The sequence below is a fragment of the Diadema setosum genome, chromosome 9, assembly GCF_964275005.1.
Source record: "Diadema setosum chromosome 9, eeDiaSeto1, whole genome shotgun sequence".
Taxonomy (NCBI): Eukaryota; Metazoa; Echinodermata; class Echinoidea; order Diadematoida; family Diadematidae; genus Diadema; species Diadema setosum.
The window spans coordinates 30,264,270-30,290,056 of NC_092693.1; the positions used below are offsets into that span (position 1 = coordinate 30,264,270).

The window sequence follows — 25,787 nt, forward strand, 5'->3', positions numbered from 1 at the left end:
GCTCTTGCTTCGTACTCATTTACATAATTCGCCTTTCGGTTTTCATTACTTTTACTGTTATTTTTTTTTTTGCTACGTTTTTGTTTTTGTTTTTTTTAACGCTTTGCTCAGCTTGAAGGTGTTCTTGTTTGAAGGCGGGTTATTGCAGGTCACTGCAGGTAGAATATCTGAGATATTGAGTTTCCAGTTACCTAGTATTAAACCGTTCGGTTAACAAGAAAAATGACTGTCCTTTGGATAGAATCATATACATTTACCAAATTAAGAAAGGAGGCCACAAATATTTTGATGATTTCTGAATGATTTTGTTCGAGTCGCATGATGAAGTCAATTATGTATTACCAAGACCATTTCATGTGAAAAATCGAAGCTGCATGTACATGTAATTTTCCCAGATTCCAAACCAATTGATTGTTAATCATTCTTTCCATCAATTTACAGAGGGCGCAGGTAAGTGCAATTGGCCTATTATGGAAGATGGCTCAGTATTACCTTTAAGCGGGTGATAGTGGAGTACTCGTACTCTTTTGGGAGACATGCTGTTTCCCATAAGCCACTAAAGATATTCACCATAAAGGAACCATTTTGCACAATCCTCTTTGCGTATGTACGCTGTGCGTTCGCTTTATCGTTGGGTGTTCTCTTCCTGCGTCCGACCATTTGCGGTCCACCACGAGATTTACTTAATACTCACGCATTACTAGTATTTCGCTTATTATATCGGCATTGTATTGTACCAGTTAATGGGCGCCAACTCTCATCTATATGCTGTGGTCGCCGGACTGCGCCTTAAATAATCAGTACGCAAAAAGTCCAATCGCTCATAATCAAGGGCGCCGGAAGCGGGGGGCAGGGGTGGCACTTGCCCCCCCCCCCCCCCCAAAAAAAAAAAAAAAAATGTTGGGGGGGGGGGGGCAAAACGAGTTTTTGCCCCCCCGCCCCCCAAAGTGCCCCCTGTAACAAATAATTAATCACTGATTTAAAGACCAAAATGAACAATAAAGGCATATTTCTTGTCTAATTGTTGTAATTTCATAACTGAAAATGCAAAAATTTTCGCCACTAACGGGGCGAAAATTATAATACACTAACAACATACATTATTGTATCTATACACTAATAGTAACTTATGAGTAAATTTAGTGTATAGATGGTAGCATCGTGTCCTCGAGTGTGCCCGCTGAAACATACGTTTAGTAAACCTTACATTTTTCATTTTCTTCTTTGCTTTCTAGCAGTATAAGAATATTTTCTATTGTTCGAACGATGCGATCACGTTTAAGCTTTCAATGAGTACATTTCAGATAAACTGCAAAGTGAAAGTGGCTCGCTCGTTCTACCCGTACTTATAGTAAAATGAAAAGTTTTCATAAGTTATTATCACAGTCCTCCGCAGTGATTTCTTTTACTATGCTTAATTCCTCAGAAATTTAATTTAAAATGCTCTATAAAATCCCCCTCTCACACCCTCCCCCGCTCGGTCGCTTCGCTCCCTCCACGAGGATCTCACACCATCACATAATATACCACCGTATGTTATGATCATAGTCCTTCCAACTGATATTTTCAATATGTTAATTCCCTAGAAATTTCCTTTAAATTCTCTATAAACGCGACTTTTATACTCTGTTTTTACCGTGGGAGGGGGTGTCCACCCTCCCCCGCTCGGTCGCTTCGCTCCCTCGCCGAGGATCTCACACCATCACATTTGATGTACTCCCGTATGTAATAATCATAGCCCTTCGCACTGATTATTTTTCACTATGTTTAATTCCTTAGAAACTTGCTTTTAAATGGTCTATAAACGCGACTTTTATACCCTGTTTTACAAAAGTTTCCTACAGTGGGGTGGGGGGGGGATCCTCCTTTCCACCCCCCCCCCCCTCGCTCGCATCGCTCCCGCACCGAGGATCTCACATCGTCATATAAAATGTGCCCCCGTTGAGACTTTGCCCCCCCCCCAAAAAAAAAAAACAAAAAACAAACAAAAACAAAAACAAAAACAAAAAAAAACAAAAAAAAAAACAGAAGTGTTCCGGCGCGCTTGCTCATAATACTTGAAACATCATAACGTACACAATCATGAAGGAAATATCATCGATATCTCATGGTAACTGATAAGCTTGGTCATTTGCTTCACTGAAAATTTACATATTCTGCATGTTTCTATGAGAAATAGTTCAGAATGTACGGAGTTTTGTGGCAAGATATTTTCTTCGCGGAGGGAAAGTTTGTAGGAAGCACGCGTGTGTTCTACATTGTATCGGCATGTCTCTCCTCTGATACGGTATATCTCTTACGTTGTTCCATATTGGGTGTTGATACGCTGAACGGGTTAGGAGCGGGTAAGCTTTTTAATCCGACGTACATCCGGGAAGTCTTACTTTTCTTACATGAATGTATCGTTTCATTGTCTATGCAGTTACTTACTATTCTCCTGCATCTTCTCTTAAATTCTATTGAATCTATTGCATCACCCATGGCACTGCGCGTATTATCTTCATTCCAGGAAAGCACAACAAAGAAAGTCATTTCACCTTCTAACATTCCGCTGGATGTATTTGTTTTGACTTTTCTTCTCTTCATGATTTTTCCGTTTTCTTCTTCTTTTTTTTTCTTCTTTTTTTTTTTGGGGGGGGGGGGGGATGTGATTAGTCCCGATAAAGAAATTTGTTCGCCTCGATCTCCATTCTTGTTATGGAAACAGTACTTTCTTATGTAGGAGTCTGTAGACGTTTGACATTGTGAACGGGCCTATATCATGCTCTATTTTTTGGCCGTATTGCCTCAAAATAAATTTCACAGAGTGAAAACTTTTCACACACGGGTCATTCATGCAATTTTTTTCTTATTTAAATGATAACCGTCTGTACCGAGCGCAGAAAAATAAACATTATCCTTGTATTTTTTGGTTATTCTTACTATACGTTGTGATGGTCATAATGGTTATAGTGTCGGTGGTGGGGGTAGAGTGAAAATATCACTATTCTTGGCAGCGCATTGAATACTTTCTACTTTGGGCAGACCGTCGATAAACCTCATCCATTTTCCCCCATCACTCCTAGTCGACAATACACCGCCGACACTGGTTTGCCCAGACAACATCCTATTGACAGTAGGACCATCCGCTGGCACTATGGTACCTGTTACATGGGAACCAGCCACAGCAACTGATGTATCTGGTATTGCCTCTCTGGTTTCCTCACCACCCAGTGGATCCAACTTTGTTGCAGGAGGCCAGCTAACAACTGTAACTTACACGGCAACAGATAACAACGGAAATCAGAACACTTGCACCTTCACAGTTCAAGTCTTAGGTGTGTGGTGGTTTCATGTCATTATTTTTGGTGAATAAATCTGATGACAGAGCAGGAGATACGATTCTAAAGAATCCCTTAAATTCGTAAATCCTGTGAAAAGAGCAAACCTACTGCCACAATTTGAGACCCCTTGTGCCCTCAATTTCTTGTTTTTTATTTTTGCTTTTTTTTTCTGTGTGATTGTTTATTCGGGTTTTGTGTTTTAGTTGCTTGTTTGTTTTGTTTTTGTTTTGTTTTGTTTTGTTTTTGTGCTTTTTAGTGGCAGGTTATGAAATCCGGTTTTCAGCGACGTCGGTTATGATATTTTGCTTTCTTTTTGTTGTTGTTGTTTTGAGTATGTGTTTTCTTACTCGATAATCATTAACTTGTACTGCTTTTAATCCCAGAGTTTGGAAAAGTAGGTGGCATAAAGATGATGGCAAAGATAAGAACACGTATGAAAATACATATACTTTTGTTAAGATATTTTGGCTTTAATACCTTCCTATCATGGTTCTCTTTTCTTTCTGTCTACTTTGAGCAGCAGCACAGAGGGGAAAAAGTCTTAATGCGATAGTCTAATGGACAGGCAAATTATGACGGTTTAGTTTTCACAATAACGTGGGCAGCAAGTTCTATACTGGCTATTTTTAAAGTAACATGGCCTATTTTTCGGGTTTCTTTGCTTATTCTTTACCCTGCGAAGATCTAAGCTGATACGTGAAAATTCACTTTCTTTTTTTCAGATTAATCGGGACGATTCAATTCCACAATCCTTAATATAGTTGTAAGAGCTCAGGAGCCTGGCAAGAATGTCAGGTTTATTCTAAATTGTCGTTCTTCCTTATTTTGAGAGGATTTGAAATCAAGAGCTTTTGAAACTGTAGCTTTCGAGACAATCTGTTAGAGTGGGCTGTTGGCAAACTGAAAAAGCACTTTGCTTGGGGTGAGATGTGTATATTGACAGAGTTTTGTTTCATAAAATTGCACGGTGTAAATGGATTAAATAAAATTTTGTCCTCATAAATTAGCTTCCATATAAACAGTATTTGAGCATTAGAAGGAAAACTTAAGGGAAAGACAATCTTTCTTTATTGTGTAGTATTAACATATTTTGACTGAATCACCACTACAACAGGCTGTATCAGGCAAACAATTATGTGCAGTTCGTAAGGATAACATCGATATTAACAGCACAAATTTGTTCATGTCACATCGTACATTGGCACTCAAGAGAAGTACCTCGCACTAGCCTCCATGTAATAAGTGATCTGTCGTCATTTCTCATCTGTTGTCCGTTTTCTCCCCAGTCGACAGCATAGCTCCAGTGTTTACCTTCTGTCCGGCCGATATAGAAATAACTGTTGATTCTTCAGCAAATGGACAAATAGTTACATGGGAGCAACCAAGCGCGACCGATAATTCTGGTATTGCTCCCACAATCTCTGACCCAAACTTTCCCAGTGGCACCTTCTTTGCAACAGGCTCTTCCGCTACCATCGTGTACACTGCAACTGACGCGTATGGCAATCAACAGCAGTGTACATTCACAGTGTCAGTGATGATGGGTAAGGGTTTTTTCTCTTTCGTAGGGTTTGGCTTTCTCGTTTTGTCTTGTCTTTTTGAATTCAATTTAATTCATTCTCCACAATATTGTTTTTATTGACGGCAGACCTTTCTCGTTCCTTCCGATTACCATGCGAAATGCTGTAATCTGTCGTTGGTTTAATTCGTGGTACACCCGATTTCTGGGACAATTGTTTTTTTTTTTCTTTTGGTTTTTTTTTTTTTTTTGGTTTTTTTTTTTAATTTCAAACGCCCTACTTGTTTTCTTGAATGATGCTGCCCCCGACCCTCCCTGATGGTTTGTCGGGCCTTGGTGAGGGCTGTTTTGATGTCATCCCACAGATTCTCCATTGCGTTAGTATCTGGTGATTGCGCCCGTTAGGGTACCCAGTTTCGTCTTACTGTTGGTCCTTCTGGGCAACCCTGTGTGCGCCGGCATTGCGTTTTCATTCTGGAAAAAAAAAAATGAACTGGTACTGCGTGGATGGAGGAAAGTGAGAGTCCAGAAGCTCCCGATATTAAGCGTCATCCATGTCCCCAGCCACGACAAGCATGTCAACGACTCCATAGACGTTGACACAATTCTGAGACAATAATTGAAACCGTATTTCTTTGAGTGTAGGCCTGCTGGTTCCTTGGTCCGTATGACATATTGTGTTCACGCCAGACTCTCAATCTTTCGTCGTTGGGAAAAAAAAAAAATAAAGACAAATCGTGCTCTTGTCGGATGAGACGAAATTACTCAATTTGTCCTTCGCCTTCCAATTCTCACTCTGCATGGTGACTCACCTGATGCATTTCTGGCTGTTGACACGAGATATAATTATGACATTTTTCATCCTGGAGATGCGAGCATGATGACCATGGAAGATTACGCGTTTCTGTGTCGTCGTTCTGTTGGATCGTTCTTATCAGTTTCGATCTGTTTGGTATTTCGCGCCGGGATATGCCAAAAGCTGGTAGTAAGACGTGGGGCCTTTCTTGTGATTCGCTCTTGCTTCGTACTCATTTACATAATTCGCCTTTCGGTTTTCATTACTTTTACTGTTATTTTGTTTTTTTGGTACGTTTTTTGGTTTTTTGTTTTTTAACGCTTTGCTCAGCTTGAAGGTGTTCTTGTTTGAAGGCGGGTTATTGCAGGTCACTTCAGGTAGAATATCTGAGATATTGAGTTTCCAGTTACCTAGTATTAAACCGTTCGGTTAACAAGAAAACTCGTGATCCCTGATGAAACCTAACTTTTTCATTTTAGAAATAATGACTCTCCTATGGATAGAATCATATACATTTACCAAATTAAGAAAGGAGACCACAAATCTTTTGATGATTTCTGAATAATTTTGTTCGAGTCGCATTATGCAGTCAATTATGTATTACTAAGACCATTTCATGTGAAAAATCGAAGCTGCATGTACATGTAATTTCCCCAGATTCCAAACCAATTGATTGTTAATCATTCTTTCCATCAATTTACAGAGGGCGCAGGTAAGTGCAATTGGCCTATATACGACTTTAGGGAAGATGGCTTAGAATTACCTTTAAGCGAATGATAGTGGAGTGCTCGTACTCTTTTGGGAGACATGCTGTTTCCCATAAGCCACTAAAGATATTCACCATAAAGGAACCATTTTGCACAATCCTCTTTGCGTATGTACGCTGTGCGTTCGCTTTATCGTTGGGCGTTCTCTTCCTGCGTCCGACCATTTGCGGTCCACCACGACGAACTAGTATTTCGCTTATTATATCGGAATTGTATTGTACCAGTTAATGGGCGCCAACTCTTATCTATATGCTATGGTCGCCGGACTGCGCCTTAAATAATTACGCAAAAAAGTCCAATCGCTCATAATACTTGAAACATCATAACGTACACAATCATGAAGGTAACTGATAAGCTTGGTCATTTGCTTCACTGAAAATTTACATACTCTGCATGTTTCTATGAGAAATAGTTGAGAATGTACGGAGTTTTGTGGCAAGATATTTTCTTCGCGGAGGGAAAGTTTGTAGCAAGCACGCGTGTGTTCTACATTGTATCGGCATGTCTCTCCTCTGATACGGTATATCTCTTACGTTGTTCCATATTGGGTGCTGATACGTTGAACGGGCTAAGAGCGGGTAAGCTTTTTAATCCGACGTACATCCGGGAAGTCTTACTTTTCTTGCATGAATGTATCGTTTCATTGTCTATGCAGTTACTTACTATTCTCCTGCATCTTCTCTTAAATTCTATTGAATCTATTCCATCACCCATGGCACTGCGCGTATCATCTTCATTCCAATAAAGCACAACAAAGAAAGTCATACAATTCACCTTCTAACATTCCGCTGGATGTATTTGTTTTCACTTTTCTGCTCTTCATGATTTTCCCGTTTTCTTCTTCTTCTTTTTTTTTCTTCTTTTTTTTTTTTTGGATGTGATTAGTCCCGATAAAGAAATTTCTTCGCCTCGATCTCCATTCTTGTTATGGAAACAGTACTTTCTTATGTAGGAGTCTGTAGAGGTTTGACATTGTGAACGGGCCTATATCATGCTCTATTTTTTGGCCGTATTGCCTCAAAATAAATTTCACAGAGTGAAAACTTTTCACACACGGGTCATTCATGCAATTTTTTTTTTCTTATTTAAATGATAACCGTCTGTACCGAGCGCAGAAAAATAAACATTATCCTTGTATTTTTTGGTTATTCTTACTATACGTTGTGATGGTCATAATGGTTGTAGTGTCGGTGGTGGGGGTAGAGTGAAAATATCACTATTCTTGGCAGCGCATTGAATACTTTCTACTTTGGGCAGACCGTCGATAAACCTCATCCATTTTCCCCCATCACTCCTAGTCGACAATACACCGCCGACACTGGTTTGCCCAGACAACATCCTATTGACAGTAGGACCATCCGCTGGCACTATGGTACCTGTTACATGGGAACCAGCCACAGCAACTGATGTATCTGGTATTGCCTCTCTGGTTTCCTCACCACCCAGTGGATCCAACTTTGTTGCAGGAGGCCAGCTAACAACTGTAACTTACACGGCAACAGATAACAACGGAAATCAGAACACTTGCACCTTCACAGTTCAAGTCTTAGGTGTGTGGTGGTTTCATGTCATTATTTTTGGTGAATAAGTCTGATGACAGAGCAGGAGTTACGATTCTAAAGAATCCCTTAAATTCGTAAATCCTGTGAAAAGAGCAAACCTACTGCCACAATTTGAGACCCCTCGTGCCCTCAATTTCTTGTTTTTTATTTTTGCTTTTTTTTCTGTGTGTTTGTTTATTCGGGTTTTGTGTTTTAGTTGCTTGTTTGTTTTGTTTTTGTTGTGTATTGTTTTGTTTTTGTGCTTTTTAGTGGCAGGTTATGAAATCCGGTTTTCAGCGACGTCGGTTATGATATTTTGCTTTCTTTTTGTTGTTGTTGTTTTGAGTATGTGTTTTCTTACTCGATAATCATTAACTTGTACTGCTTTTAATCTCAGAGTTTGGAAAAGTAGGTGGCATAAAGACGATGGCAAAGATAAGAACACGTATGAAAATACATATACTTTTGTTAAGATATTTTGGCTTTAATACCTTCCTATCATGGTTCTCTTTTTTTCTGTCTACTTTGAGCAGCAGCACAGAGGGGAAAAAATCTTAATGCGATAGTCTAATGGACAGGCAAATTATGACGGTTTAGTTTTCACAACGTGGGCAGCAAGTTCTATACTGGCTAGTTTTAAAGTAACATGGCCTATTTTTCGGGTTTCTTTGCTTATTCTTTACCCTGCGAAGATCTAAGCTACGTGAAAATTCACTTTCTTTTTTCAGATTATTCGGGACGATTCAATTCCACAATCCTTAATATAGTTGTAAGAGCTCAGGAGCCTGGCAAGAATGTCAGGTTTATTCTAAATTGTCGTTCTTCCTTATTTTGAGAGGATTTGCAATCAAGAGCTTTTGAAACTGTAGCTTTCGAGACAATCTGTTAGAGTGGGCTGTTGGCAAACTGAAAAAGCACTTTGCTTGGGGTGAGATGTGTATATTGACAGAGTTTTGTTTCATAAAATTGCACGGTGTAAATGGATTAAATAAAATTTTGTCCTCATAAATTAGCTTCCATATAAACAGTATTTGAGCATTAGAAGGAAAACTTAAGGGAAAGACAATCTTTCTTTATTGTGTAGTATTAACATATTTTGACTGAATCACCACTACAACAGGCTGTATCAGGCAAACAATTATGTGCAGTTCGTAAGGATAACATCGATATTAACAGCACAAATTTGTTCATGTCACATCGTACATTGGCACTCAAGAGAAGTACCTCGCACTAGCCTCCATGTAATAAGTGATCTGTCGTCATTTCTCATCTGTTGTCCGTTTTCTCCCCAGTCGACAGCATAGCTCCAGTGTTTACCTTCTGTCCAGCCGATATAGAAATAACTGTTGATTCTTCAGCAAATGGACAAATAGTTACATGGGAGCAACCAAGCGCGACCGATAATTCTGGTATTGCTCCCACAATCTCTGACCCAAACTTTCCCAGTGGCACCTTCTTTGCAACAGGCTCTTCTGTTACCATCATGTACACTGCAACAGACGCGTATGGCAATCAACAGCAGTGTACATTCACAGTGTCAGTGATGATGGGTAAGGGTTTTTTCTCTTTCGTAGGGTTTGGCTTTCTCGTTTTGTCTCGTCTTTTTGAATTCAATTTAATTCATTCTCCACAATATTGTTTTTATTGACGGCAGGCCTTTCTCGTTCCTTCCGATTACCATGCGAAATGCTGTAATCTGCCGTTGGTTTAATTCGTGGTACACTCGATTTCTGGGACAATTGTTTTTTGTTTGTTTGTTTTTTGTGCTTGTTTGTTTGTTTGTTTTTTTTGTTTTTTAGTTTTGTTTTGTTTTGTTTTTTCAAACGCCCTACGGGTTTTCTTGAATGATGCTGCCCCCGACCCTCCCTGGTGGTTGGTCGGGCCTTGGTGAGGGCTGTTTTGATGTCATCCCACAGATTCTCCATTGCGTTAGTATCTGGTGATTGCGCCCGTTAGGGTACCCAGTTTCGTCTTACTGTTGGTCCTTCTGGGCAACCCTGTGTGCGCCGGCATCGCGTTTTCATTCTGGAAAAAAAAATGAACTGGTGCTGCGTGGATGGAGAAAAGTGAGAGTCCAGAAGCTCCCGATATTAAGCGTCATCCATGTCCCTCAGCCACGACAAGCATGTCAAGGACTCCATAGACGTTGACACAATTCTCAGACAATAATTGAAACCGTATTTCTTTGAGTGTAGGCCTGCTGGTTCCTTGGTCCGTATGACATATTGTGTTCACGCCAGACTCTCAATATTTCGTCGTTGGGAAAAAAAAAATAAAGACAAATCGTGCTCTTGTCGGATGAGACGAAATTACTCAATTTGTCCTTCGCCTTCCAATTCTCACTCTGGTGACCCACCTGATGCATTTCTGGCTGTTGACACGAGATATAATTATGACATTTTTCATCCTGGAGATGCGAGCATGATGACCATGGAAGATTACGCGTTTCTGTGTCGTCGTTCTGTTGGATCGTTCTTATCAGTTTCGATCTTTTTGGAACTTCGCGCCGGTATATGCCAAAAGCTGGTAGTAAGACGTGGGGCCTTTCTTGTGATTCGCTCTTGCTTCGTACGCATTTACATAATTCGCCTTTCGGTTTTCATTACTTTTACTGTTATTTTTTTTTTTTTTGCTACGTTTTTTGTTTTTTGTTTTTTTGTTTTTAACGCTTTGCTCAGCTTGAAGGTGTTCTTGTTTGAAGGCGGGTTATTGCAGGTCACTGCAGGTAGAATATCTGAGATATTGAGTTTCCAGTTACCTAGTATTAAACCGTTCGGTTAACAAGAAAACTCGTGATCCGTGATGAAACCTAACTTTTTCATTTTAGAAACAATGACTCTCCTATGGATAGAATCATATACATTTACCAAATTGAGAATGGAGGCCACAAATCTTTTGATGATTTCTGAATGATTTTGTTCGAGTCGCATTATGCAGTCAATTATGTATTACCAAGACCATTTCATGTGAAAAATCGAAGCTGCATGTACATGTAATTTCCCCAGATTCCAAACCAATTGATTGTTAATCATTCTTTCCATCAATTTACAGAGGGCGCAGGTAAGTGCAATTGGCCTATATACGACTTTAGGGAAGATGGCTCAGAATTACCTTTAAGCGAGTGATAGTGGAGTGCTCGTACTCTCTTGGGAGACATGCTGTTTCCCATAAGCCACTAAAGATATTCACCATAAAGGAACCATTTTGCACAATCCTCTTTGCGTATGTACGCTGTGCGTTCGCTTTATCGTTGGGCGTTCTCTTCCTGCGTCCGACCATTTCCGGTCCTCCACGACGTACTAGTATTTCGCTTATTATATCGGAATTGTATTGTACCAGTTAATGGGCGCCAACTCTCATCTATATGCTATGGTCGCCGGACTGCGCCTTAAATAATTACGCAAAAAAGTCCAATCGCTCATAATACTTGAAACATCACAACGTACACAATCATGAAGGAAATATCATCGATATCTCATGGTAACTGATAAGCTTGGTCCTTTGCTTCACTGAAAATTTACATACTCTGCATGTTTCTATGAGAAATAGTTGAGAATGTACGGAGTTTTGTGGCAAGATATTTTCTTCGCGGAGGGAAAGTTTGTAGCAAGCACGCGTGTGTTCTACATTGTATCGGCATGTCTCTCCTCTCATACGGTTTATCTCTTACGTTGTTCCATATAATTGGGTGCTGATACGCTGAACGGGCTAAGAGCGGGTAAGCTTTTTAATCCGACGTACATCCGGGAAGTCTTACTTTTCTTGCATGAATGTATCGTTTCATTGTCTATGCAGTTACTTACTATTCTCCTGCATCTTCTCTTAAATTCTATTGAATCTATTCCATCACCCATGGCACTGCGCGTATTATCTTCATTCCAATAAAGCACAACAAAGAAAGTCATACAATTCACCTTCTAACATTCCGCTGGATGTATTTGTTTTCACTTTTCTTCTCTTCATGATTTTTCCGTTTTCTTCTTCTTCTTTTTTTTTTCTTCTTTTTTTTTGGATGTGATTAGTCCCGATAAAGAAATTTCTTCGCCTCGATCTCCATTCTTGTTATGGAAACAGTACTTTCTTATGTAGGAGTCTGTAGAGGTTTGACATTGTGAACGGGCCTATATCATGCTCTGTTTTTTGGCCGTATTGCCTCAAAATAAATTTCACAGAGTGAAAACTTTTCACACACGGGTCATTCATGCAATTTTTTATTCTTATTTAAATGATAGCCATCTGTACCGAGCGCAGAAAAATACACATTATCCTTGTATTTTTTGGTTATTCTTACTATACGTTGTGATGGTCATAATGGTTGTAGTGTCGGTGGTGGGGGTAGAGTGAAAATATCACTATTCTTGGCAGCGCATTGAATACTTTCTACTTTGGGCAGACCGTCGATAAACCTCATCCATTTTCCCCCATCACTCCTAGTCGACAATACACCGCCGACACTGGTTTGCCCAGACAACATCCTATTGACAGTAGGACCATCCGCTGGCACTATGGTACCTGTTACATGGGAACCAGCCACAGCAACTGATGTATCTGGTATTGCCTCTCTGGTTTCCTCACCACCCAGTGGATCCAACTTTGTTGCAGGAGGCCAGCTAACAACTGTAACTTACACGGCAACAGATAACAACGGAAATCAGAACACTTGCACCTTCACAGTTCAAGTCTTAGGTGTGTGGTGGTTTCATGTCATTATTTTTGGTGAATAAGTCTGATGACAGAGCAGGAGTTACGATTCTAAAGAATCCCTTAAATTCGTAAATCCTGTGAAAAGAGCAAACCTACTGCCACAATTTGAGACCCCTCGTGCCCTCAATTTCTTGTTTTTTATTTTTGCTTTTTTTCTGTGTGTTTGTTTATTCGGGTTTTGTGTTTTAGTTGCTTGTTTGTTTTGTTTTTGTGCTTTTTAGTGGCAGGTTATGAAATCCGGTTTTCAGCGACGTCGGTTATGATATTTTGCTTTCTTTTTGTTGTTGTTGTTTTGAGTATGTGTTTTCTTACTCGATAATCATTAACTTGTACTGCTTTTAATCTCAGAGTTTGGAAAAGTAGGTGGCATAAAGACGATGGCAAAGATAAGAACACGTATGAAAATACATATACTTTTGTTAAGATATTTTGGCTTTAATACCTTCCTATCATGGTTCTCTTTTTTTCTGTCTACTTTGAGCAGCAGCACAGAGGGGAAAAAGTCTTAATGCGATAGTCTAATGGACAGGCAAATTATGACGGTTTAGTTTTCACAACGTGGGCAGCAAGTTCTATACTGGCTAGTTTTAAAGTAACATGGCCTATTTTTCGGGTTTCTTTGCTTATTCTTTACCCTGCGAAGATCTAAGCTACGTGAAAATTCACTTTCTTTTTTCAGATTATTCGGGACGATTCAATTCCACAATCCTTAATATAGTTGTAAGAGCTCAGGAGCCTGGCAAGAATGTCAGGTTTATTCTAAATTGTCGTTCTTCCTTATTTTGAGAGGATTTGCAATCAAGAGCTTTTGAAACTGTAGCTTTCGAGACAATCTGTTAGAGTGGGCTGTTGGCAAACTGAAAAAGCACTTTGCTTGGGGTGAGATGTGTATATTGACAGAGTTTTGTTTCATAAAATTGCACGGTGTAAATGGATTAAATAAAATTTTGTCCTCATAAATTAGCTTCCATATAAACAGTATTTGAGCATTAGAAGGAAAACTTAAGGGAAAGACAATCTTTCTTTATTGTGTAGTATTAACATATTTTGACTGAATCACCACTACAACAGGCTGTATCAGGCAAACAATTATGTGCAGTTCGTAAGGATAACATCGATATTAACAGCACAAATTTGTTAATGTCACATCGTACATTGCCACTCAAGAGAAGTACCTCGCATTAGCCTCCACGTAATTACTGATCTGTCGTCATTTCTCATCTGTTGTCCGTTTTCTCCCCAGTCGACAGCATAGCTCCAGTGTTTACCTTCTGTCCAGACGATATAGAAATAACTGTTGATTCTTCAGCAAATGGACAAATAGTTACATGGGAGCAACCAAGCGCGACCGATAATTCTGGTATTGCTCCCACAATCTCTAACCCAAACTTTCCCAGTGGCACCTTCTTTGCAACAGGCTCTTCCGTTACCATCATGTACACTGCAACTGACGCGTATGGCAATCAACAGCAGTGTACATTCACAGTGTCAGTGATGATGGGTAAGGGTTTTTTCTCTTTCGTAGGGTTTGGCTTTCTCGTTTTGTCTCGTCTTTTTTAATTCAATTTAATTCATTCTCCACAATATTGTTTTTATTGACGGCAGACCTTTCTCGTTCCTTCCGATTACCATGCGAAATGCTGTAATCTGCCGTTGGTTTAATTCGTGGTACACTCGATTTCTGGGACAATTGTTTTTTGTTTGTTTGTTTTTTGTGCTTGTTTGTTTGTTTGTTTTTTTTTGTTTTTTAGTTTTGTTTTTTTTTTATTTCAAACGCCCTACGGGTTTTCTTGAATGATGTTGCCCCCGACCCTCCCTGGTGGTTGGTCGGGCCTTGGTGAGGGCTGTTTTGATGTCATCCCACAGATTCTCCATTGCGTTAGTATCTGGTGATTGCGCCCGTTAGGGTACCCAGTTTCGTCTTACTGTTGGTCCTTCTGGGCAACCCTGTGTGCGCCGGCATCGCGTTTTCATTCTGGAAAAAAAAAAATGAACTGGTGCTGCGTGGATGGAGAAAAGTGAGAGTCCAGAAGCTCCCGATATTAAGCGTCATCCATGTCCCTCAGCCACGACAAGCATGTCAAGGACTCCATAGACGTTGACACAATTCTCAGACAATAATTGAAACCGTATTTCTTTGAGTGTAGGCCTGCTGGTTCCTTGGTCCGTATGACATATTGTGTTCACGCCAGACTCTCAATATTTCGTCGTTGGGAAAAAAAAAATAAAGACAAATCGTGCTCTTGTCGGATGAGACGAAATTACTCAATTTGTCCTTCGCCTTCCAATTCTCACTCTGGTGACCCACCTGATGCATTTCTGGCTGTTGACACGAGATATAATTATGAAATTTTTCATCCTGGAGATGCGAGCATGATGACCATGGAAGATTACGCGTTTCTGTGTCGTCGTTCTGTTGGATCGTTCTTATCAGTTTCGATCTTTTTGGAACTTCGCGCCGGTATATGCCAAAAGCTGGTAGTAAGACGTGGGGCCTTTCTTGTGATTCGCTCTTGCTTCGTACGCATTTACATAATTCGCCTTTCGGTTTTCATTACTTTTACTGTTATTTTTTTTTTTTTTTGCTACGTTTTTTGTTTTTGTTTTTTTGTTTTTAACGCTTTGCTCAGCTTGAAGGTGTTCTTGTTTGAAGGCGGGTTATTGCAGGTCACTGCAGGTAGAATATCTGAGATATTGAGTTTCCAGTTACCTAGTATTAAACCGTTCGGTTAACAAGAAAACTCGTGATCCGTGATGAAACCTAACTTTTTCATTTTAGAAACAATGACTCTCCTATGGATAGAATCATATACATTTACCAAATTGAGAATGGAGGCCACAAATCTTTTGATGATTTCTGAATGATTTTGTTCGAGTCGCATTATGCAGTCAATTATGTATTACCAAGACCATTTCATGTGAAAAATCGAAGCTGCATGTACATGTAATTTCCCCAGATTCCAAACCAATTGATTGTTAATCATTCTTTCCATCAATTTACAGAGGGCGCAGGTAAGTGCAATTGGCCTATATACGACTTTAGGGAAGATGGCTCAGAATTACCTTTAAGCGAGTGATAGTGGAGTGCTCGTACTCTCTTGGGAGACATGCTGTTTCCCATAAGCCACTAAAGATATTCACCATAAAGGAACCATTTTGCACAATCCTCTTTGCGTATGTACGCTGTTCGTTCGCTTTATCGTTGGGCGTTCTCTTCCTGCGTCCGACCATTTCCGGTCCACCACGACGTACTAGTATTTCGCTTATTATATCGGAATTGTATTGTACCAGTTAATGGGCGCCAACTCTCATCTATATGCTATGGTCGCCGGACTGCGCCTTAAATAATTACGCAAAAAAGTCCAATCGCTCATAATACTTGAAACATCACAACGTACACAATCATGAAGGAAATATCATCGATATCTCATGGTAACTGATAAGCTTGGTCCTTTGCTTCACTGAAAATTTACATACTCTGCATGTTTCTATGAGAAATAGTTCAGAATGTACGGAGTTTTGTGGCAAGATATTTTCTTCGCGGAGGGAAAGTTTGTAGCAAGCACGCGTGTGTTCTACATTGTATCGGCATGTCTCTCCTCTGATACGGTATATCTCTTACGTTGTTCCATATAATTGGGTGCTGATACGCTGAACGGGCTAAGAGCGGGTAAGCTTTTTAATCCGACGTACATCCGGGAAGTCTTACTTTTCTTGCATGAATGTATCGTTTCATTGTCTATGCAGTTACTATTCTCCTGCATCTTCTCTTAAATTCTATTGAATCTATTCCATCACCCATGGCACTGCGCGTATTATCTTCATTCCAGGAAAGCACAACAAAGAAAGTCATACAATTCACCTTCTAACATTCCGCTGGATGTATTTGTTTTCACTTTTCTTCTCTTCATGATTTTTCCGTTTTCTTCTTCTTTTTTTTTCTTTTTTTTTTTGGATGTGATTAGTCCCGATAAAGACATTTCTTCGCCTCGATCTCCATTCTTGTTATGGAAACAGTACTTTCTTATGTAGGAGTCTGTAGAGGTTTGACATTGTGAACGGGCCTATACCATGCTCTATTTTTTTGGCCGTATTGCCTCAAAATAAATTTCACAGAGTGAAAACTTTTCACACACGGCTCATTCATGCAATTTTTTTCTTATTTAAATGATAGCCGTCTGTACCGCGAGCGCAGAAAAATAAACATTATATCCTTGTATTTTTTGGTTATTCTTACTATATGTTGTGATGGTCATAATGGTTGTAGTGTCGGTGGTGGCTAAGATAAGAACACGTATGAAAATACATATACTTTTGTTAAGATATTTTGGCTTTAATACCTTCCTATCATGGTTCTCTTTTTTTTTTTTTTTTGTCTACTTTGAGCAGCAGCACAGAGGGGAAAAAGTCTTGATGCGATAGTCTAATGGACAAGCAAAAGTATATGACGGTTTACATCCGGGAAGTCTTACTTTTCTTGCATGAATGTATTGTTTCATTGTCTATCCAGTGGCTTACTGTTCTCCTACATCTTCTTTCAAACTCTATTGAATCTATTCAAAATACATTAAATGGAACTGACTGGAACAACACTCCACCCATGGCACTGCGTGTATAATCTCCATTCCAGGGAAAGCACAACACAGAAAGTCATACATTTCAGCTTCTAACATTCTGTTTCATTCCGCTGGATGTATTAATTTTGACTTTTCTTCTCTTCATTTACTTTAAACATTGTGCATACAAGGAAGGAAAAAAAATGTTCATGATTTTTCCGTTTTTATCTTCTTTTTTTCGGGATGTGATTAGTCCCGATAAAGTTTTTTTTTTTTTTTTTTTTTTTTCGGCTCGATTTCCATTCTTGTTATGGAAAATTCACATACCTCATGTTTGTATGAGAAATAGTTCAGAATGTATGTAGTTTTGTGGGAAGATATTTTCTTCGCGGAGGAAAAGTTTGTAGCAAGCACGCGTATGTATTCTACATCGAATCGGCATGGTCTCTCCTCTGATGCAGTATCACGTACGTTGTTCCATACTCAATACTGGGTGCTGATGCGCTGAACAGGCTACGAAAGGGCCATCTTTTTTTGTCTGGCGTACATCCGGGAAGTCTTATCTTAATATCATTTCTTATACCATTTTTTTTTTTTTTTTTGGGGGGGGGGAGGGGCAATATCGAAGTGTATCTATGTAATTCCTTCTGTCTCGTTTCATTGTCTTTCATGTTACTCTCTGTTCTGCATCTTCTTTCAAACTCTTTGAATGTATTCACAATGTATCCTTAGAGTGGCTATGGTTGGTACCCTCAATCAATCATACAAGTACTCATCCAATCATTCCATTTATGGCACTGCGCGCATATTCTTAGTATGTACGCAGCAAAACAACAAAATCAAATTTCAGTTCTAATGATTTTTTTCATTGTTATGAATGTATTTATTTCCGCATGTCCTTTCTCCATACGTTGTGTATCCGCATGGATTTTTTGTTTTTGTTTTGTTTTTGTTTTAGTGTTTGTTATTGTTTTGTTTTTGCGTTTTGTTTTTATGGGATGCGATTAGTTCTGACAAAGTAAATTTCTTCGCCTCGGTCCCCATGAAGTGTCCTGTCTGAGGAGTTCTGAGTTTAAGCATAAAATGTAGTTGTTGTAAGAGTGGGCCAAGAAAGGCCTAAGAAAACAATAGCCATCTTTACGGGGTGCAGAAAAAAAAAAAAAAACAATTAAAATAGGCCTATATCATCGTGTTTGTTGTCATCATCATTAGGCCCTATGATTATTTATGTTGTCATCATTATCGTTACGATCGTTTATATGATTTTCATTTGATGTAATCATCAATTATAATTCCTCGAGATTACAGATCGTTTCGCTGCTCACAACAGTACAAGCACTTATGCGCTGGATGCGTAAAGGGCTTGTTTAGTAAAAAAAAAAAAAAAAAAAAAAAAGCCAAATTAAACAGTATCACTATATGTTAATAAGCAATTATAATGACGAACTTTACACGCTCTTCACTAATACACCAACGCAAGGCGAGTGGCATGATACAAGATTGCGTTGGGTAGGTGTAGGCCTATAGATTTCCAGATCACAGATGAATTTGAAATTGACATTATTGACCAAAATCCTTTTTTTTTTTTTTTTTTTTACTGTGATATTAGAAATTGTAAATGCAATATTTGCATTTGTTTTGTATTGAAGGTTGATCTCATTATGCAATAGTTAAGATGAATAAGCCTCATTTTTGTTATTCTATGTATTTTTGTACTTTTTTGTACGTTGTAACTTGTGTGTATTTTTAATGTATTCATGGTCTTTTGTTAACAATGTCTGCAATTCAGCTTGCGGGCTGGGATGGATATTGATCAATAAAACACCTTTATAAAAGTGTACCAATCCATTTTGAATATCAGCTGCCAGATTTGGCCACCATGAGGTAAATTTGGTGGGCTCACACCAATCTTAGTGTCCGGTCCACCTCAATGACGAGCCCTGCCTATCTTATGACAAGATATCAAGAGAAGGCGAGGAGCTTAACATAATTATGTTAAGTGCCTATAACTACCTCCTTTTTTTTACAGATGCATCGCAGTAAGAGATGTCGAGCAAAGTATAACCTTTTTAGAGTAAACTGAACGACTATCCTTTCACTTGCCAATCCTGATGGTCACGGCAGCTAGCTGAAATCCTCATGAAAGTTATTAAGCACTGAGCCACGAGTCATTCTTCCCTCTTCTGGATGAGAAAAATGCATGAAAGTAACAATGTTGTTGACAATAATTTCTTCAAAAACCCGATCGGATCACCAAAACTAAATCGTTTCTTAAAAGGTGGTTGCCCGACATCTTATTCTGGTGGGCCTGGACCATCGGGTCACCGCTAATGGCTAATGCCAAGCCTTGATATAATTTCATATTATATGGATATATTCAGTTCAGTCCCGTTACCCTGCTTTGTATACCTGTAGGCAGTATACGGTATATGCAACAACACCTAAAGCCGATGAAGTGTGCGAGTAATTCTTTATTTTCGGAAGCAGGTAAAGATCAGGTAACGGTATATTGATGATGTCTATTGTAGTAACGATAGAGAGGAGAAAGCCAAATGAAGCTGTGTAAACAATGCTACAATGCATCCGTATTGATAAAGCAGGTGCAGATTCTTGCTAGAAATTTTTGTCATTTTTTTTTTTCAAAAGCACAATGAGTGTGAATCAGTGAATATGTACTTTAAAGGTATTAGCCCACATTTGTAAACCTGCAGCAATTGGTCTCATAGTTAGCATGGAGTTTGAGTATGATTGCAGTAACACCTGTGCAAAATTTCGTTCCAATTAGTCCATTACTTTCATAAAAATGAATGAAAATGCACCGTAATCCGTATGCATGCGTATAACGCTCGCTAGCTCCGGTCCACGTACGTGTTACATGTACAATGTACGTAGCTATAGCCCGCGCTCGTAATTCGATTTTGGGTCGGGTTGACCCGGTTTGAAAATTGATTTTAAAACGATGATTTTCTCTCTTTTATCGAATGGTATAGACAAAGAGCGACAGGTGAGGTATGTTACTGTTATAACTTGTACTTGAAGTCATATTGGATCTGTTTTATGCAGTTTTGATTTTCGTGGGTTTGCAAATGTGGGCTAGTACCTTTAGGGGAAGTCAAGAAATTAAAGGAAGTTCCATTGTATTGTGATTAACCCTTTTGTACCAATTAGTCAAATGTGCACGAATTTCACGCACATAATTATCTACAGACAAGAAAGTAATATACGGCACGCAGAGGATTAAATATGACATGTGTTGTATAATAGATTGTAAGTACACCTATCACTTTCGACACAAAACTTTGACATTGTATAATGTGTCTTTCTGACAGAAAGTTAAGTGACGAAGCTACGTCGGATTAATCAATCAAGCCATCTTAACATCAGTTTTTATATTCTGTACATAAACACACATAACGTGGCTTATTTTCTATTTTGCACAACTTGTTCTAAAACACCAGACCAAATATAAGTGTAGACTGCCATGTAACCAAGATCACTTTTTTCCTCACATTTCCCTCCTTCAAACAAGACACAAAGTTCATCATGTCCAGTGCACTTATACAATGTAGCAACGATACTCATTGAGTCTGAGAAGATGCGATAAACGCTACATATTATCACTGTTACCTGATATAAAAAAAGACAAACTCTTCAGCCTAAAAAAAAAAAAAAAAAAAAAAAGGTTTCTGTGGCTATTTACTTCAAAGACAATTAACACAAGACAAAAGGCAACAACAACAAACAACAGAACAATGCAAACAAAGAGAATTTGTAAAATATGATTGGCTCAAGCTCAGAGGCTAGGGAAACATGATAGTAAAACAAAATAAATAACAATAGGAGAACTTCATCATACTTTAAAGGTGATGGATCAGGTCGCCTTTTAACAAGATTGTCTTAAAAAGAAAGGGGAAATTTACAGGCTATTACACAAAAGAAATAACTTCTTGTATTGAAGCTATGTTTTATTTTTTATTTTAAAAAATCTCTTCTTTTTCCGTGGTTTTAGTCGCTTGTACCATTATAAATTGCGCGGACTCCCACAATCCCATTTGACAAACCGATAGTTCATACGATTATCAACAATTCTCTTTGATTATGAACACAGCACAAACGATTCTATGTAATTGCGCAGATCTGAAGACTACAATGGACATTTGTAAATTTTCGTGCTCATTTGGTGAAATTTCGACCAAGAACATAATATATTCTCCTTTCTTGTCATGTTTGTTGCAATGATGATGACCTTTAGTTGCCATGTGGTTGTGTCCGAATTCATTATTTGGTGTTTGTTGTGCTGATGGTGAGGCTGGAGGTCGTCATGATGGTGCTGGTAGTGTGGGGATATTTACATGGAAAAACATTTCCACACAGCGCAGCAATTTTCTCTGAGTGCTTTCTATAAATTCAGGGCAGGCGGTTGATATAAACCTCATCTATCTATTTTCCCCACTCCTAGTCGACAGTACACCACCGACTCTGGTGTGCCCGGGCAACATCCTACAGACCGTTGGACCATCCGCTGGCGCTTTTGTATCTGTTACATGGGCAGCAGCCACAGCAACTGATGCATCTGGTATTGCCTCTCTGGTTTCCTCACCACCCAGTGGATCCAACTTTGTTGCAGGAGGCCAGCCAACAACTGTAACTTACATTGCAACAGACAACAACGGAAATCAGAACACTTGCAGCTTTACAGTTCAAGTCTTAGGTGTGTGGTGGTTTCATGCCATAGTGTGTATGGGGGTATATAGGAATCACTCCGAGGTTGGGTGGCCGGTCGGTCGGTCGGTCAGGCGGTCGGGCGGTCGGTCCGTTGCAAAATCTTGTGGATCGAACTCCTCTCTCATTTTTTGAGCAATTGACCCCAAATTTGGCATGTGTGACCGCTATCAAAGGTAGATGTGCAAGACACCTTTTTCGTTATTATCACATAATGTGTTGCCATGGCAATGGCATATTTTCATAAAAACTTGTGGATTGAATTACTCTCTCATATTTTTGAGCAATAAACCCCAAATTGGGCATTGGGACCGCTATCAAAGGAAGATGTGCAAGACACCTTTTTTGTTAATATTGCATAACGAGTTGCCATGGCAACGGCAAATTTTTAAAAAATCATACAAAATGTTGCAGATCGAACTACTTTCTCATTTTTTGAGTAATTGACTCCAAATTTGGCATGTGTGACCGCTATCAAAGGTATATGTGCAAGGCACCTTTTTTGTTAGTGTCGCATAATGCGTTGCCGTGGCAATGGCATATTTTCATTAAAAACTTGTAGATCGAACTACTCTCTCTTTTTTTGAGCAATCAACCCCAAATTTGGCATGTATGACTGCTATCAAAGGAAGATGCGCAAGACACCTTTTTCATTAGCATTGCATAATGCGTTGCCATGGTATCGGCAAATTTTTGAAAAAAAATTGTATAAAATGTGGATCGATCTACTTTCTCAGGTGTATAGCAATTCAATTGAAATTTGGATTACAAATGTAATGTAGTTGTGCAGAATGCCTTTTTCGCTTGTGAATAAATCTGTTGCCATGGCAATAGCAGTTTTTTATACAAATCATACAAAAATATGTGGATTGATCTAACTCCCTGAGTTTTTGAGTGTTTGACTTGAATTTTGGCACATGTGACCACTACAGTATGTAGATGTGCAGAACACGTCTTCTGTCATTGTTAAACAATGCATTTCCATGGTAACAGTACTTTTTTTTTTTTACGAAAAAGAATACATGAAATAATGTCGATTCAGCTAACTCCCTCAGTCTTTGAGCAAATGGCTTGAAATTTGGCACATGTGATCGCTATCGTACATAGATGTGCAAACTTAATATTTCGTCATTGTTGAACAATGGTTTGTATTGCCATGGTGACAGCATATTCTGCACGAAAATCATACAAATATAAGGTGGATTAATTTATCTCCCTTAGTGTGTAAGAATTTAGCTTGAAATTTGGCACATGTGACCGGTATAGTACATAGATGTGCAAACTTAATCTTTCATCATTGTTAAACACTGCATTGCCATGGTAACAGTGTATTTTGAATGAAAATCATACAAAAATACTGTGGATTCAGCTAACTCCCTCCGTCTTTTAGCATCTGACTTGAAATTTGGTACATGTGACTACTATAGTACATAGATGTGCAAACTTATTCTTTTGTCATTGTTGAACAACATGTTGCCATGGCAACAGCATTTTTTAATGAAAACCATACAAAAATACTGTGGATTCAGTTAACTCCCTCAGTCTTTTAGCATCTGACTTGAAATTTGGTACATGTGACTACTATAATACATAGATGTGCAAACTTATTCTTTTATCATTGTTGAACAATGTATTGCCATGGTAACAGCATATTTTGATTGAAAATCCTACAAAAATACTGTGGATTCAGTTAACTCCCTAAGTCTTTGAGCATTTGGCTTGAAATTCAGCACATGTGACCGCTGTAGTGCGGCGATGTGCAAACTTTATCTTTTGTCATTGTTGAAAAATGTGTTGCCATGGTAACAGCATATTTTGAATGAAAAGCAAACAAATACACTGAATTCAGTTTACTCCCTCAGTCTTTGAGCATTTGGCTTGAAATTTGGCACACGTGTCTGCTGTAGTACAGACATTGTAAATATGCAAATGTATTCTTTCGTCATTGATGAATAATACGTTGCCATGGTAACAGCATATTCTGCTTGAGTTAACTGAATGCCACTTCCGGGTGTTATCGGCTGACAAGCCAAAAAACTAAACAAAACAAAACAAAAGTCCTTGGTGAAAATGAGACCGGGGCAACTGTCACACCTAGAAGCAATTGTGTTACAATTAAAATTCCCTGCTGTAACAGGGTGAATTTATACTTTAGCTTATCGCATTTTTACAGCGACTGGGCTGTGTATAGTTACTTTCATGATTGAGATCAGTATTAGAGCATGACAAGCAATACTGTAATTATCATCAAAATTTACAACAGGGAAAGACAACATATTTTTAATATAAAAAAACAAACCTCAGACGAAATGATAACTACAAGTGGATAGAGCAACCCAACAATTCTATTCAGTTTGTAAAGAAAACATTGATATTTACGATGCAAAGCTATTCATATCATCTATCAGCCATTGCCACTCAATAGAAATACTTTGCATTAGATTGAATGTAATTTCTGATCTTTTCTAATTCGTCACCTGTTCTCTTTCTTTTTTTTTTTTCTTCCAGTGGACAGCATAGCTCCAGTGTTTACTTTCTGTCCAACCAATATACAAATAAATGTTGGTCCTTTAGTAGCGGGACAAGCAGTAACCTGGCAGCAACCAACCGCAACCGATAATTCTGGCTTTGCTCCCACAATCTCTGCGCCAAACTTTCCCAGTGGCACCTTCTTTACAACGGGCTCTTCAAATACCATCGTGTACACTGCAACTGACGCTTATGGCAATTCACAGCAGTGTACATTCACAGTGACAGTGACCATGGGTAAGGATTTTTTCCCTGTTTTTTTTTCCCTGTTTTTTTTTTTTTTTTTTTTTTTTGGGGGGGGGGGGGCTTGTTGTTCTTAACGATACTGGTGCTTCTATGATTTTGATTTGTTTTGTTTTGTTTTCAATTCCTGGTCTACTGTGTTACTTACAGTGTGACTACAGGCCTATCTCATTCCTTCGAATTAAACCAATTCCCTGTGAAATATGTTTTTCACCATATTAAAGGCTGCGGTTTCCAGGGGGCAATGGATTGAGTGCCACTCTCCTTATGTTTGCAACTTAAAGATGAATGCAAGTCCAGTTACAAGTTGCAAATGATTGACAAATTGTCCTACATCGATGTAAATAAGCACTGAATTGATCAGTGTTTTAGTAGTATTCATGATTTTAAAAAAAAAAAATCTCCACGCAAGAATTTCATGAATTTGAACAATTAAAGTTATTCTGGTAAAATGAATAAAATCTTACAACTACAATAGTAAACATTTGATCAAAAGTGAATGAAAAATTAGGGAAGTTATCAAATTATTGAGTTTTGCTGATTTCTGCAGTACATTTCTTGTAGAGTTAATATGAATATGCAAATGAGGGACCTCATGACGTCATTACCTTGCGAATTTTCATCAATCATGTGAAGAAAAAAAAAATGATGAAAATTCATTGTTCATTCATTTGGCTTTAAAGAGGAATTCCAGAGCAGTTGACAGTCTGTCAAGAATGAGGAAATTTCTTTTGGCTCAACAATGAAAATTTGATCAAAATCAGAGAAAAAATAAGGAGGTCGTGATGTTTTTAAGTTATGCTAAATTTTCAGGAATCAGTTCTTGAACAGTCAATAGGAATATGCAACTTTTGAAGTGATGATGTCATCCTCTCACAACTTGCCACATTGTGTGTACAGTAAATCTTGAAATTTCCAGGTTTTCATTCGAGCGCAATTATGCTCCAGTCTCAAATCCTAATAAACCTGAAGTTATTTGACCGGGTATAACATCATGTTTTACACTTTCATAACAAAGACATTCATTTCTTTTTATTTTGTGTGCAAGATCAATAGACAATTACGAGATGATGACATGGTCAGCTCA

The 25,787-nt window shown here is 38.6% G+C and overlaps 1 protein-coding gene across 1 annotated transcript in view; it reads left to right on the forward strand.

Moving 5' to 3' along the window:
• Positions 1-25,787, forward strand: part of LOC140233293 (uncharacterized) — a 177,877-nt gene that overhangs the window by 24,423 nt on the left and 127,667 nt on the right. The window contains exons 12-23 of the mRNA XM_072313402.1: positions 442-450; positions 3,066-3,317; positions 4,610-4,867; positions 6,342-6,350; positions 7,704-7,955; positions 9,239-9,496; positions 10,998-11,006; positions 12,381-12,632; positions 13,894-14,151; positions 15,654-15,662; positions 21,666-21,917; positions 24,437-24,694. Of these exons, the coding sequence (XP_072169503.1) occupies positions 442-450; positions 3,066-3,317; positions 4,610-4,867; positions 6,342-6,350; positions 7,704-7,955; positions 9,239-9,496; positions 10,998-11,006; positions 12,381-12,632; positions 13,894-14,151; positions 15,654-15,662; positions 21,666-21,917; positions 24,437-24,694 (2,076 nt within the window). The remainder of the gene's footprint in view (positions 1-441; positions 451-3,065; positions 3,318-4,609; positions 4,868-6,341; positions 6,351-7,703; positions 7,956-9,238; positions 9,497-10,997; positions 11,007-12,380; positions 12,633-13,893; positions 14,152-15,653; positions 15,663-21,665; positions 21,918-24,436; positions 24,695-25,787) is intronic.